This window comes from Pyxicephalus adspersus, chromosome 6 (genome assembly GCF_032062135.1).
Source record: "Pyxicephalus adspersus chromosome 6, UCB_Pads_2.0, whole genome shotgun sequence".
Taxonomy (NCBI): Eukaryota; Metazoa; Chordata; class Amphibia; order Anura; family Pyxicephalidae; genus Pyxicephalus; species Pyxicephalus adspersus.
This window is the reverse complement of record NC_092863.1, coordinates 94,411,556-94,426,404: the sequence shown is the minus strand read 5'-3', so window position 1 is coordinate 94,426,404 and position 14,849 is coordinate 94,411,556. Positions and strand designations below refer to the sequence as shown.

Below are 14,849 nucleotides of genomic sequence, written 5' to 3'. Positions count from 1 at the left end.
AAGTGCCTATGCTTCATATCTCCAAAACTTCTCCTTCTCTTCAAATATCTAAAACTAGAAAGAACAGCATATACAGTGATTATATTTAGTCTGGTTCTAGTGGTTGCCAAAAAAGATTTCTGAAATTGACATTGGTTGCATGTAAACCTATGTAGGTTTTACTGTCCGAAATGTGGCAGCTGAAAATATTTTCACTATAAATAGAATCTGACTGAAAACATATCAGAATTCAGATGTTTTCTATATCAGGTTTGTTATATGTATAGGAATTCATATGTCAAATATGTGGATTGGTCAAGTACCATGATCCCCATTTACAGTACAATGGGGTAAAAAACATAACAATGTATTCTACAAATGGGGCTTTAATGATACTCCAATAGATGTGACAGTTTCTCTTTATAATGCAAACAGCAACAATTAAAAAAAACATACAAACCTTTGTCTATCCCATGTGTATTAAATGTATATTGAACAAGCCATGTATGCTTAATACTTTCAGTAGTAATACAAATCCTATGGTTGAATGTGCAAAAATTATCACCGTCCATACAGATTACAAGGCATTGAAATATTAATACATTTCTCAGACGTTCCATTAGCAAACTCAGGCTACTTACAAGATGTATAGAAACATTCAGAAATGTATACATGTAATTTCAAGTGGCAGAGAGCTGAAATTGGAAATAACTATCAGACATGACTTTTATCAATCCAGCTGATAAATTCAGGACTAGCTAATGATCTGTCCCATCTGTGGGTGGCAGTAGAAATTTTCAGTCTTCTAAACTCTATAACCAGCTTGTATCTCCCACACAGACTGCTGATTTAAGAGATAATAGAACCAAACAATGGCTTTCAAATTACTCAATTTGCCTTTTAATGGATGAGAGGAGGGAGGTTGGTATAAAATTAACCAGTGTAAACAAAACCCTGAACTTTGAGTGAATCTTTTGCACAGAGAGCAGAACAACAGGAGCCCAGGTAAGACACGCTTATCATAAAAATATTTGGTACATAGTAATGTTATTGCCTAAATGTATGATTTAACACCATTATAACACATCTTAGATTGTAAGCTCTTTTGGGCAGGGTCTTCTCCTCCTCCTCCTTTCTATTATGTGGATTTTTCTTTTGCAACCCTTATGTAGAAAGTATGTTGATGTTTATAGGTAAAGACTAATAACAAGCATGAATTTATATATCATGGACATTACACAGCACACTGTACATGGTCCAAAGTCAAGCTCCTCTAAGAGGCTCACACTCTAATGTAGCCACTCTCAATGTTTTAAACATGGGGAACCCCTTAAAATACCTTTTGGTCTTCAGGGAACTGATTCTAAATTTACTATATCCACAGATATTAGTGCGGTGGTCAGTAGGAAGAATGCTTGTTACTTTTCTGGCCATTGGGAAGAATGTCACCCTTACAGATAACCAAAAAGAATATCGGTGTCACTGAAACTGACCTGAGGGGCTCACATTTCTCATTGTTCAAGGAACCACTAGCAACCTCTGGAGGAACCCCGATTGAGAAACACTGATCTAAAGTCTTTAACACAGATTAGGACCATGTTTTGGCATTTTTTTAGAGGAGAGGAAGCAATTAACTGTGCTGATAGTGTCCTAGACATGTTTGAATTTGGTAATTGATTCCCTCCAGGGAATGTTCAGATTCCCTGTTTTATAAATAGAGCCCCAAAAGTAAAGCAGTGGTAAATGTTCATTACTAGGACAAACCTCACTGAATGCTTTGGATTGCCAAACTCTAAACACCTGATTGTGAAACTATTGTGGCATTCTTTCAGTCTTCAAAAGATAGTTCTCTAACTTGTTTTACTTTTTTTTAGTTGTATTTATATAGCGTTGACATAATACACAGAGCTTTACTAAGTCTATAGTCATATTACTAACTGTCCCTGAAAGGAGCTCACAATCTAATGCCCCTACCATAGTCAAATGTCTTTAATACAGTCTAAGGTCAATTTTGGGGGGAAGCCAAATAACCGTAGGGTCCAGAGGAAAAAAATGATAGACACAAATGTGTGACTGGTTACTATATGCAACAAATTTTTATTGAAGAATACCAAGATATGCTTTTTATGTTGAATGAGCTAAGGGGTTTGTTGTAAGTGTCTTTTGCCTATTTCTTATTTTCAGTAATAAACATTGATGGATTCCAGGGTCTGCCTTCTCAGTTTGCTGATAAGTTGTCTTGTAACGAAGGCCTCTTCATGCTTTTGTGAACATTACCCATGGGGATCTTGGTCAGCTTGTACCAGAACATGTGCTTACGGAACCCAAAGCCGATCTCGGTAAGTTCTGGATGAGTCATGTTACTGACGTTCATTTCTCATATGACCATACATCCTTTGCCAATCAAATTGTGATACTGAGTCAGCTTTGTAAAATAAAATGTTTTTCGATGTGGAGGAATACAAATAATTATACAGCTATACAATAAATAATGACAAAACTGATTTTAAAATGTTGATACACTTTGGGCCAGATATATGTTGGTGTAATTGTATGTACCCTAAGGTCACACCTGATGACTTCCTGATGGCATATGAGGCTGCAATGAAATGATTTAGGGCTGATTCTTTTAAGGTGGTAAAGCTGAACTCCAGGAATGCTTGAACAATACCCTTGCATTGGTTAAATGTTTGTAACTGTTTAGGATGGCATAAAAAGGATTTTTATTTACCTTTTCCCTTCCTCCCTCTGTGGATCGCATTCCGAGATGCCAAGGGCGCTGGTTCTGTAGGGGATAATGGCAGAACCTGCAACCACTGGCTGGGTATTCAGTTGCATTGGCCCTGAGAAGGAGACAGTGAGAGTGAAGCAAAAAAAGTTCTTTTTACATTTCTTCTAGGCACAAACAATAATTTAACAGGAGAGATCCACTGCATAGATAGTTTTTGAAATTTTCTGGGGTTCAGTTTTAGGGATAAATACCTGGGTGCCAGTCACTCACATTTGAGCAGATTTACTGGTGACTGCAGAACATGGAAATTAATGTGGGTAATTATCAGGATATCCAACTGCACAAAGTCTTAAAAAAAAGTTCCGTTGACTTGTAATCCTTACCTGATGTTTTTTCTGTTCTTATAGTCTATTCTGGACTATGGCAACTCTTGGACCTTTGACTCCCAAGGGATATATTGGTTCTAGTGCTATCTTGGTAGGAGTTCCCTGAACTAGAACAACAGAGTTTCCATATTCACTTGTGCCCTTCATTTACTACTTATTTTGAGGGTACCAACCAGGGTGCTAATTATCATTTAGTAGGTTATCATTCTGTGAATTCTTCCAAAATGGGAGAATCTTAAAATACACATTTTTTAGGGTCAAAGCCCAAGGTCATGAACCCATTCAATTGGACAGGAGCACAGGTAACGGCCCTGAGGTTGTCTCAAATATTTATCACCACCCCAACTCACAACTCTATGACAAGTTCATAGCGATAATTAGATAAATAATATTAACTCCAATACTTAGTACATATTGTATAGCAAGGCTGTACAACTTCAAATTACAGAGACACATTGTGGCATCATCCCCCTATATCTCCTGCGCTCCTTCCTAATGAGCTAACAAGCAGGAGAGAACATTATGCCTGGAACCCTTGGTTTCTAAGGGGTCTTCCTACTGTTGTCCATTAGCTTCACCTAATAAAATACATGTGTGATAACTGGTGTAAAAAACAATATTATATCAGTGCATCAAAGATAGGTATTAACCTCCCTAGCGGTTCATTTCTTTCCGGTTTTATATGTCTAAAAGCGGTATATTGTTTTTCATGAAAATTTTTTTTACAGTATGATATAATAGTAAAAGTATAACAAAGTTTGAAACACAAAATCATGTAAAAATAATAAATTGAATAAATTAAAAAATCTATATATTTGAAAAAAAATTTTTTTTTTTCAAAATACATAATATACTAATATATATACTGTAAAATAAATGTTCTTGAAAACAATGTACTAGTTTTACACATATAAATCCAATGTATTGCATTCAATACAGTTATTTTTTATTGAATGCAATACAAATGGATTTTGAATTTTCCGCCCCGCCCCATCGGCAAAGTACACACGCACTAACGTCACCGGAAACTTCCCGATGACTCATTGGATGCAGAAGCCGGCCGGAAGAATACAGAGATCGCGGCGATGGACAACGCAGGACGCCGGTGGATCAGGTAAGGCTCTATTTGCTATTACCTCCCATAGGATTACCTACCCCGAGTCACTACCCTGAGTGTGACTCGGGGGTTTCCACTTTTAGCAACTTTTTTCTATCCCGAGTCACACTCGGGGTTACCTCTAAGGAGGTTAATTAGCTGCTTTATATTACAGAAATATAGTCCATGATGAATACTACAGCAAGAATAACTGTGATCAAATGTGCACAAGACATGAGACTCGATCTTGTAATGAAGAACCGTGTGCCATCAACTGTCGACTTGGGGACTTTGGACCTTGGTCTGATTGTGACCCGTGTCTTAAGAAGCAGGTATGGCAATTATAAAATTGTAATACATGATATAAAATAGTCCATGCTTCAATGCCCACACAAATATAAATACATTAAATAAAATAATAACATACAAATATTATAACAAAAATACCCAGTACAGTTCCAACACTTTTGTAGCTAAAAATAATTGTAAAGACTTGACAGAACCATTCAAGGCAACATAAAAAGGTCAGCCAAAGGTTTATGACTAGCACTCCTCTGTTACCAAGCATGGTGTAAGCCATAGGAACTTTTCTGGAGATAATAGAAACCCTTCTTGGCACTCAAAAATCTAGTTCATGACATTGTGTCAGCAGGGTGACATATAGTGAAACAGCAGAATACAAACTCTCATATGTTACCAAACTTTAAATTAAAGAAGTCCAGGGGTTTTCAATTGCTGACTGTATATCAAACTGCTGGTTCTGTAAGACTGCAAGCTTTTTTGGTGAACGCCACATAGCTACTTCATTCGCTTCTAAATATGTACAGCGACCCTGTAGATTAGTCCCACAGTAGACATTAATATTTAAAACATATATAGTAATACTATATACTTTACTATACCAAACAGTATACTTTGCAGTTCGTGATCCATACTGGTTATCACACCCATATAGAAAAGCACACTTTTACCATACATTTATATTTCTATTAGATAATACATACTGACTCATTGCAGTCATTACTGTAACGGCCAACACCAAAAGTGCTTACATGCAACATATATACTAAGGGTTTGTGTGGGTAAGCTGATGCATGATCATGCATGCTTCAGTGGCAATTAGCTTCCATTTGTTGGAACATGCTTTTGGGATACGTTTGGGATTACATTTGGGTATTGTACATCACTGCATAATATGTTGCTGCACTTACCAGTGCTTGGACATACTCTTTAAATTACAGGGTAAGGGTCCTGCACAAGGGTCCATAAAAAACAAAGTAACCAAGCCTGCAGCCAATGGAAGTTATAGAAGGTGTCCTCATTTATATGAAATCTGAAAGCAGTACTGTTTATTAAACCATCTATACAAAATCACACACTTAAACATTACTAAATAAAAGCTAGAGTTTTTTAATTAACGATTGTTTAATGATACCTCCTTTTTAAGAGCTACATTGAGATGGGCCTGATTTATTAAAGTTCTCCAAGATTTAAGATACACTTTCACTTTTTTTAAAATGATTTGCTAACAAATAGCAAATAACTTTTAAGAACTCCTTTATGGGTTTTCTGGATCACCCAGGTTCACTGAAGAGAGTGTAGCTTCCCCAGCCTATGATAGCTTTAATATATCAGGCCCATTTTGTGATCCACAAAAATAACACGTGTCTTTTCAGTTTCGTGTCCGTTCACTGGCACAGCCATCCCAGTTTGGAGGACAAAGCTGCGAGGGACTGCTTTCAGACTCTCGCCCATGTGTTCCGACAAAGCTTTGCAATATTGAACAATCAGATTGCACTAAGAAGTTCAAATGCAACACAGGTTAGTCTGTATGTATTTTTATTGTTCATATTATTTTTTGAGTAAACAGTAGGTTGAAGCATTTTGATAAAAACCATAAATGGTCCCAACCAAAATATTGGGTACCTATTTTAGGCATTTGATAGTAAAAAATTGTTTTGGGGGTTCCAGGTTAAAAAAGATTATAACTGCCATTTAGTTGCTTCTACTTGTTCTAAAATTGATCATACACGAGGCCTGATTTATAAAAACTCTACAAGACTGGATAGACTATCATGGGAGAACCTAGGTTATGCAGCAAACCTAGAATGGATCTGGTCCAGGATCAAAAACATTTGCCAACTAAAAGTTAATGGTTTTTAAGAAATTTGTCCCATGTTTGTTGGATCACCCAGGTTCAATGATCAAATTGTAATCAAATAGAAAAAAACCTTCCGACCTTTTAGAATGAGATCACAATCGCCTTCAAGTGTTCTCTGGAGTGTTTAATTATTGCTTCATACTGTACATCCCAACATGCTGATGCTAATATTATTTACTTTGTATACCAGTGTTTTTCTGTGTTTCTTTTTAATTTGTTTTTCTTTTTTGGCGTTGTTACACATTGTATAACTATATTGTATAACAAAGGTTTTCAAAACCTGAAATAATTGTAGGTGCTGCCTAATTCCAGCCCATACCCCGCTGATGGTATATTGAGGCATTAGATATCAACCAAACTATCTGAGGTATATATAAAGCAGCAAATCTGACATTTATCAGACCTGCTCTGAAAGCATGTGAATGTGTTTTAAATGACGGAGATTGATTCACCACCAGTGAATTTGTGAAGCAAGTCACATATGCTTCTCTATAAATATACCTCTCTGTCTCTGTTTTTAATATTTTGCCCATTCAGAACAGCTGTGAAGTTCATTTACAGAGGTGTTTGAGTGACAAGTAAAGCAAATATGTCTTTATTTCACAAAACTTCCTTAAACACAACTAAGCAAATTATTATTTTAAATTGTATAACTTCATCTGCTGTTCATCAAGAGCTGTATTTAATACGATGGTATGAAGTTGGCTCCCATTTGGTTGTTTACCATGCAAAATGCTTTGTGAATAATGATTTTGAGGAGCAAACCCCACACTCCTAACAATTACCAACCAATGGGGACACTTCCAGCCTCGACTTCCACCCTTTATTTGTCCTGATGACCATTGCCATTGAAACAGAACGTGAGGGGAAATACAACATTTTGAGTTGTGATTTAAACAATACGTGCAGGAAAATTCTCCGAAGAAGACTCCTGTTCTAAGAACAACTCTCTGGCATGATAATATTGGAGAGATTTAATCTTATTTCTTATTGCATCTTCAGGACTAAAAATAAAGAGTAACCTTACATGTAGGGGCAAAAATAACCTCATAGGGGTAAGAACCCTTCCATGTTCTATACAATAAAAAAAATGTCTGGACATACACTTCCAATGGAGATTTCTCTCTCAGCCACATATTAATTCAAAATCTGTAGAATATTTTTCATAAATACAGCAGCATCTTCTATCCAGCTGTCCCTGGATACTCTCCACTATAGAAGATTCAATTCTAGATGCTCTTTCGAGGCAAGGTTTCCTCTGGACAGACTCTCTGTTGTAATCCATGGAGCTTTATTACCTGCTCTGTAGCAGAGAATCAAAAAAGTTAAACAAAGCTCAAGCTGGCTACAGGGACGCTTCATCTAGGGAGGAATTCCTACTTAGATGCTGCAGAACATATTTTCATAAATAAGAGGTCATAACTTTAATTTTAAGTTATCATCAACATTTTGTAATCATACTATCACCACATCTCAACAGTTGTACAAAGCAATAATATGTCCTGTAGGTCATAGATAAACTATATCTTGCTCATTAGAGACTGGCAAATTCTTACATGTATTTGTTGTCAGCAGTTTCAGAATGATTACGACCTATTTCATGGATTGTGCAAGAAAAGAATAAGGAAAAAGTCAACTCAAAAAGAATAAGAATAAGGAAAAAGTCAAGACAAATTTGTCATTGAGGTCCATAGGTCAGTAGCAATGCCCAAATAAGTGCCTCTGTAATAAAGAGTACTCTTGGTCTGAATACTCTTCAAAATAAAAAATGTACAAGAATGAGAACCTTCTGGTGCTCTCACAGTGTTCACTAGTTCCTTGCATTGAACCTTTCATCACTTATGTGTCCCATAGTAACATGGGGTTGGTGGGAGGAATCAATGAGTACAGAAAGGAGACAAGGAGATCAACACTCACAGAAGCATTGGTTTTGCTCAGCTTCCAAGTTCAGGATCTACCTCTTGTCAGTGCATCACTACAGGATGCAGTAATATAGGAGTCATTGGGAAGAACCAAACAGTAGGGATGGACCATGGTTCCCCACAATGCAAATGTAATGGCAAACTGTATTATTTGTTATTATAGAAAACATACACTTTTGTTCAACAGGGGGAATTTTTGCATTCCATATATATTCCTGGAATACCCAGCCACCTTTATTGTCCTGATTTTTCTGCTGCTTCTTCTAATGCCCTCTCCCCCCCCCCCCCAAAAAAAAAAAGAGGTAGCAGTATTATAGCTGTTTGATAAAAAAAAACACATTTGTCCTTTTCTAAAGCTGCCCCAATTCTCTGGAATGGTCTTCCTCATCCAATTCAGCTTGCTCCTACTTTCTGCTCATTTAAAAGAGCCCTCAAAAGTCATCTTTTTAAACTCACCTACCCATCCTTTTCTGTCTCTTAAACCCTCACTACTTACCCATCAATCCATATCCCCCTCCTATTTTCTGATACTTTCCTCACCTCTTAGATTGTAAGCTTTTCTAGGCAGGGTCCTCTTCTCAGCCTCCTGTGTCATTGTCTGTATCTGTCTGACATTTGCAACCTTAAGCTTACCTTTAAGCTCTATATATATATATATATATATATATATATATATCACTGTTTAATCATAATAACAACTGTTTTGTCTTGAAGATGCATAGAATGACCTTAGGTTTTTTTTTAAGCCATTGGTGCATGTCCTCCATGGTAATGTCCAGTTTGTTCAACAGTAGTATGGCTAATGGATTATAATAACAGGAAAAAAAACTTTCCATTGACTTCAATGGAAGTTGCAGCAAATGTCAAGTTTGCAAACTTGGGAGTTTGGGAAGTTTGTACAATCGCTCGCATGGCGGACGCATGCAGATTGACACTCATGGAAAAGGTAAGAGGACTTTTTTGTTCACAGATAGATTTTTGCTTTAAAATCTGAAGTTTCAAAAAACAAACTGTTCAGTTGGAGCAAGTGCAAAGTGATAACCCACAGAGAGCGGTACCAACATCTGCTCAGCTCAAGAAGGAACATTCTCATCTGTTTCCTCTGCGATAATTACTACAATCACCTCTGATGTTTTTTTGGACAGGAAGCTAAGCAGTCAGATCCATCAAAGATAGTATAGCTTTGAAAAATCAAATTTTCCTAGCGGGCCTAAAGAATTTAACAAATCCCAAACAAAAAATTACAAGCTTGTTCAGCTGAATTTGTATAGATAAGTTACATACAATTTTGATAACAAAATCTGTTCGCAGATCATTTAAAAATTAATTTTGCTAATAGGGGAAACTTGTAAATGCCTTGAGGTTTAACTTAATAATCCCTTTATTATTACTATTATTATTAATAATATTATTAAGCTGGGTTTATATAGCATCAACACATTACATAGCGCTGTACATTAAATAGGAGTAGCAAATGGCAGACAAATACAGACAGTGACACAGGAGGAGAGGACCCTGCCCCGAAGAGCTTACAATCTAGGAGGTGGGGGAAATACCACACAATAGGAGGGGGATATGGAGTGATGGGAAGTAGTGAATGTTTAGGATAGGAGACAGAAGTAGATGGGTAGGCCAGTTTGAAAAGATGGGATTTCAATGATCATTTGAATGTGCAGAAAGTAGGAGCAAGCAGAATAGGACAAGGAACACCATTCCAGAGAGTCGGGGCAGCCCTAAAGTCTTGGAGCCGTGCATGTGATTAGGTTATGAGTGAGGAAGTCATTAGTAGGTCATTGAAGAAGAGAAGAGAGCGGCTAGGGGAGTATTTACCTATCAGGACAGAAAGGTAAGTGGGACAAGAATTGTGGAGGGATTTGAAGGCAAAGCACTGGAGCTTGAATTTGATTCCCTTTGAGAAATAAACATTTATTGTTTAAAGCTAAAGTTTATTTTGCTTATATTTTATCACACAGGTTCCTCCTCTCCTCCCATATCAATATGCTAATGTAATTTTAAAATAAAATATTTCCACTTTGATTACATATTTTAGGACCCAGTGGTGTCATCACTGGGTCTCTGTACTTCTTTAGGCAATATAAGCAAACTGATAACTGATATTAGATGATGGTAAAATGCTGTATGGAGTTTCTTGAAAAATTACAGCACTCTAAATCAGTACTACTCTCAAAAGCTCTGAAAGCAGTGTGCTCAAATTGAGCAAATATTAAAATGCCTTAATAGGTGAATGTTAGATTGGAGGAGTGGGCATTGCTAGGCAGAGCGTATCTGCATGCAGACTGCCATAAGTAACACTCACATGTAATGCTGAGTCTCTATAACTGTAAGGACTAAAACTCTCTAGGACTGCAGAAGGCAGACTATCAAGAGAGAACCTGGGTGATCCAGCAACGGATTTCTTTATACAACTTTGCTGTTAGTTGGTAAATGTTATCAATGCAGGACCAGATTAATTTCATGGTCCTCTCGTTAGTCAGGCCCAATGAAATGGGCAGTCAGAGACAGTTTGGCTGGGAGAGGAAGAGTTGCACAATGTTTGATGTCTATCCCCCAGAAAAAGATGGGTTTTGTCTGACTTGCTGAAGCTTTTAATGAACATTGTAGAAAGATCACAGTGTGTAGTGAAATCAGAGTAGGCAATTTCAGTACAACACTACAATTGTGCATGACTGAAAAGAAGGCTGGGAGACAGCTTTAAATTCATCATATTGATTTAATCCTGCATATTATGCCACATTTAAATATTACTGCAAGGACATTTTCCTTATTTCTTTGTGTTGGCTACCTATTGTAAAGCAATGTTGAGATTTATATGTAAAGATGGGAAATATGAGAAAAAAGCATAATCTATAGTCAGACTTTCTTGTGTCTAAAACAGGGCGCTGCATTGATTCAAAACTGAGGTGTAATGGAGACAATGACTGCGGAGATAATTCAGATGAAAGGGGATGTGCAAGAAAACCAGACCAGAAAAGGAGCTTTGAACCAATACCGGGAGCTCAGCTTATGGGAAACGGGTAAGACAGCATCTACATCCAATCATATGATTAAGTGAAGTTAGTTTGCTGCTTATTAATAAGTTTGTCTAGGCTATTAATATATTATGGAAGGTACAATTAAAATGGCATGGTGTAGGCTATTGAATTAGAAGGGGTATAAAAATGAAACACCACTGAAAATATATTAGCCATACATTAGTGTAAAGCAAGCTGTAACAGCTAATGCAACACAAATATCTTTAGAAAGATTTGCTGGACTGACTACACTTAAAAAATGTTCATACCAGTGGTATTTTACCCAGGTGTTTATCCTTTCTGAGTGCCTATTGTCAAAAGTCGATCCAATTCAACTCAATGGAGGTGGCAGGGGCAACAAGCATGTAGCATCCATAAATACAGGCAGCAATGCTCCTGCCTCCTACTGCCTGTCAACTAAAAGATAAAACGAGACCCAACTACCAGTAGTCAAATGCTAACCTTTTTTTGCAACCAGTTTTAAGCTACAAAACCGCTTGCAAATACTTGTCACCATGCTCAAGACGAAGAGTCTGGCCTAAAGTCTTCCTTTTGAAGCATTGCCTTCTGCCAAAAACTCCTTACCCTTCCTTTTAGCATTTTGTTATGTGCACTGTTTACAGCATAATCATAAGATGCTGAAAATGGAGCCAAGAGTTGGGATAATGTAATTCCAGAGTGGCATTTAATGCAGAGAAGATGGTAAGAGCCCAATGTTTTCTTTGCTGGTGGGGAGAAAACCAAAATGTGAAAGTATTCTGTCTACATTTTGGGAAGTGCTGCAATGACTGGCTAGCCTTTGCTCTCCCTTTCAAATGGCATTCATCTTTTTAGCATTATTTGTCTTTTTAATCCCCACTGTTCTGCAAGTTAGCACCTCCTATAATGTTTTTAGGGGGTGTTACATCCATGGCACCTATCCAGCCCCAGAGGTTCAAACTGCTGACTCCAAGAAGCAGTGTTAGTGCTAACATATCACTGTACATGTAAATGTTGCTTAGATTTGCCAAGTGTTAATAGCTCCAACTAGCTATGGGCAGTGTTAGGTATAGGGCAGTGATAGGTATAGAGTCAAGAAGAACTCCCTAATGGAAAGAGGTAAAAAGAATACACTTTACAATACATGATTATTACAGATAGAGTCCAGTAGATGTATTCAAGTTCAAACATAAATTACCCTAATAATCCAGTTTAAACTCATGATTTAGAGTTGTATTTATTATTAATACATTAAAAAAAAATGTATAACGTTTGTGAATGTACTTTTTCCTAGATATAATTACCTCTCTGGTGAGAGCAAAGGGGAAATATTTGACAACTCATTCTATGGTGGAAAACGTGCCATAGTTTATGGAAATGAAACAGGGCCAACCCGGAAAGCTTACAGACTTCCCGCCAATCTGGAAAGTTTTACATTCCAGGTAAATGATCAGCCAAAGCATTAAAACCACTAATAGGTAAAGTAATTATCTTTCATATCTGGTTACAATGGCACAGGGCAAGTGGTTGGTGTGATATTCCAGGCAACAAGTGAAAAGTCAGTTCTTAACAGTGATGTGCTAGAATTAGGACCTGAGCCACTTTAACCAGTTATGAAGGCTAGATGGTTTGGTCAGAGCACCTCCAAAGCAGCAGGTTAATACCTAAAAAAAGTTGTCCAAAGAAGGACAGTCTGTTAACCAGTGACAGGTTCATTGATGTGCTGGGGAGGGGGGACAATTTGAAATCTATGATTTGCAGTTTTAAAGGAAAATGGCTGTGTGCTTCAAGGTTCTATTTATCATTTAATGATAATGTTGATGGTGTTTGTGGTATTTAGAGTAAAAAAGCATTAATCTGGTGCATGTTGAAGACTTTCATCTTTGAGTAAAATGTAAATAGCTATATTACATATATATATACATATATTAGAATATTTGGTGTCACTGTTAGAAAGCTGATATATAGTAGTAAATGCACTAATGCTATTGTTCACATAGAAAGGAAATAGCCAAAAGTGGATGCTAGATAGTTACACATTGAGAGAGAAAGATAAAAAAAACATGTTATTCAGTTTTATTTAAAAAGTGCAATATACACTACACTAACTATTCTTAAATACATATGAGTTTGCTGAAGTTCATAAACTGGTGAGCAGTTAAACTCATTGACATCGATCTCGGCCTCAAATTTAAATTTATTTTGGCAATATTAGAATTAGATGCTCTAAATAGTAAATAGTCTGTCTTCTCCACAGGTGAAAGATGAAGAAGATGATGTACAATCTGATTTCCACAGCAGTATGAATGATTTTAATAAAGAGGTCAGAACTCAAGACCAGAGTCAGTCATCTGGCCGTAGCTCTCGTGGAATTCCCCTTCTGTTCAGTAGGAAAAGTAACTCGAGGAGAACCTCAAGTAGATCTTTTAAGGAAGCTATAAGTTCATCTTACAAACAGGTAAAAATAATTCTAAATTAATAAAAGGAATGGAGGAGCTCAGCTATGAGGAGAGATTAGCTGAACTGAATCTATTCTCTCTTGAGAAGAGACGTATAAGAGGGGATATGATCACCCTGTATAAATATATAAACGGTCCATACAGAGAACTCTCTTCCCCAGTATTCACTTTGAGATCATTACAAAGAATAGGAGGGCACTCTTTGCGTCTGGAGGAAAAGAAGTTTAATCTCCGGATAAGGAAGGGATTCTTCACTGTAAGGTCTGTGAAAATGTGGGATCGGCTCCCTCAGGAAGTAGTTTCAGCAACTACTATATATTGCTTTAAGAGAAAGCTGGATGTTTTTCTAGAAGCACAGAATATAACTGGGGATTAAGGCTTTAAAGTAAAAATAACAGAGACTGTTGATCCCGGGAACATGAGATTGACTCATGGAATCAGGAAGGAATTTTTTTCCCCTGTTGAAGCAAATTGTACCAGGGGATTTTTTTTCCTTCCTCTGGACCAACTGTGTCTTATAGGGTTTTATATCTGGGATATGTTTATTTCCCTAATGGTTGAACTTGATGGACCTGATGTCTTTTTTCAACCTAACCTACCATGTAACTATGATACTCGATAATACTGAATATCAGTGTGTAGGTTGGTGCATTAGAGATCTTAAGGCCACTTAAGACATTTTATGTCCTAAAATTATATTGCTTTTGCCCAGTGGAGGTTGAATATGTTATCTGATCAAGCATAATATTATTATTTCATTATATGAAAGATGGGTGACATAGCTTATGTAAAGTGTAAATTGAATGTGCTTACCCATGTCCTAATTAAATTGCTGCTCTCCTACAATACATTCCATCAACTTAGTGGCGTATTTAAAAAATCAATGTGTGCCAGAACAAGTTCTTGCAGCCCAGTGAAAAGCATCAAGGTAAGAAAGGCAGATACATATATCAAAAATTATTGGTGCCATAAAACCTTTTTATTACATGAAAAATAGGGAAAATTATTGTTTTTGCCAATACTGTTATCTAGTTCCACCTTATTTAATGCTACAAACACACTTTGCCTAAAAAATAAACAGTACATAGTTGAAGAGGACCTTAT

General features: G+C 36.8%; 1 protein-coding gene across 2 annotated transcripts in view; it reads left to right on the top strand.

Moving 5' to 3' along the window:
• Positions 1-836: 836 nt before the first annotated feature.
• The window catches only part of C6 (complement C6), a 35,882-nt gene continuing 21,869 nt past the window's right edge, over positions 837-14,849 (top strand). For both annotated transcript variants that reach the window (XM_072416640.1, XM_072416641.1), the window contains exons 1-7: positions 837-984; positions 2,164-2,318; positions 4,368-4,524; positions 5,869-6,013; positions 11,172-11,310; positions 12,581-12,728; positions 13,544-13,744. In XM_072416640.1, coding sequence (XP_072272741.1) covers positions 2,176-2,318; positions 4,368-4,524; positions 5,869-6,013; positions 11,172-11,310; positions 12,581-12,728; positions 13,544-13,744 — 933 coding nt within the window. In that variant the 5' untranslated portion in view covers positions 837-984; positions 2,164-2,175. The remainder of the gene's footprint in view (positions 985-2,163; positions 2,319-4,367; positions 4,525-5,868; positions 6,014-11,171; positions 11,311-12,580; positions 12,729-13,543; positions 13,745-14,849) is intronic.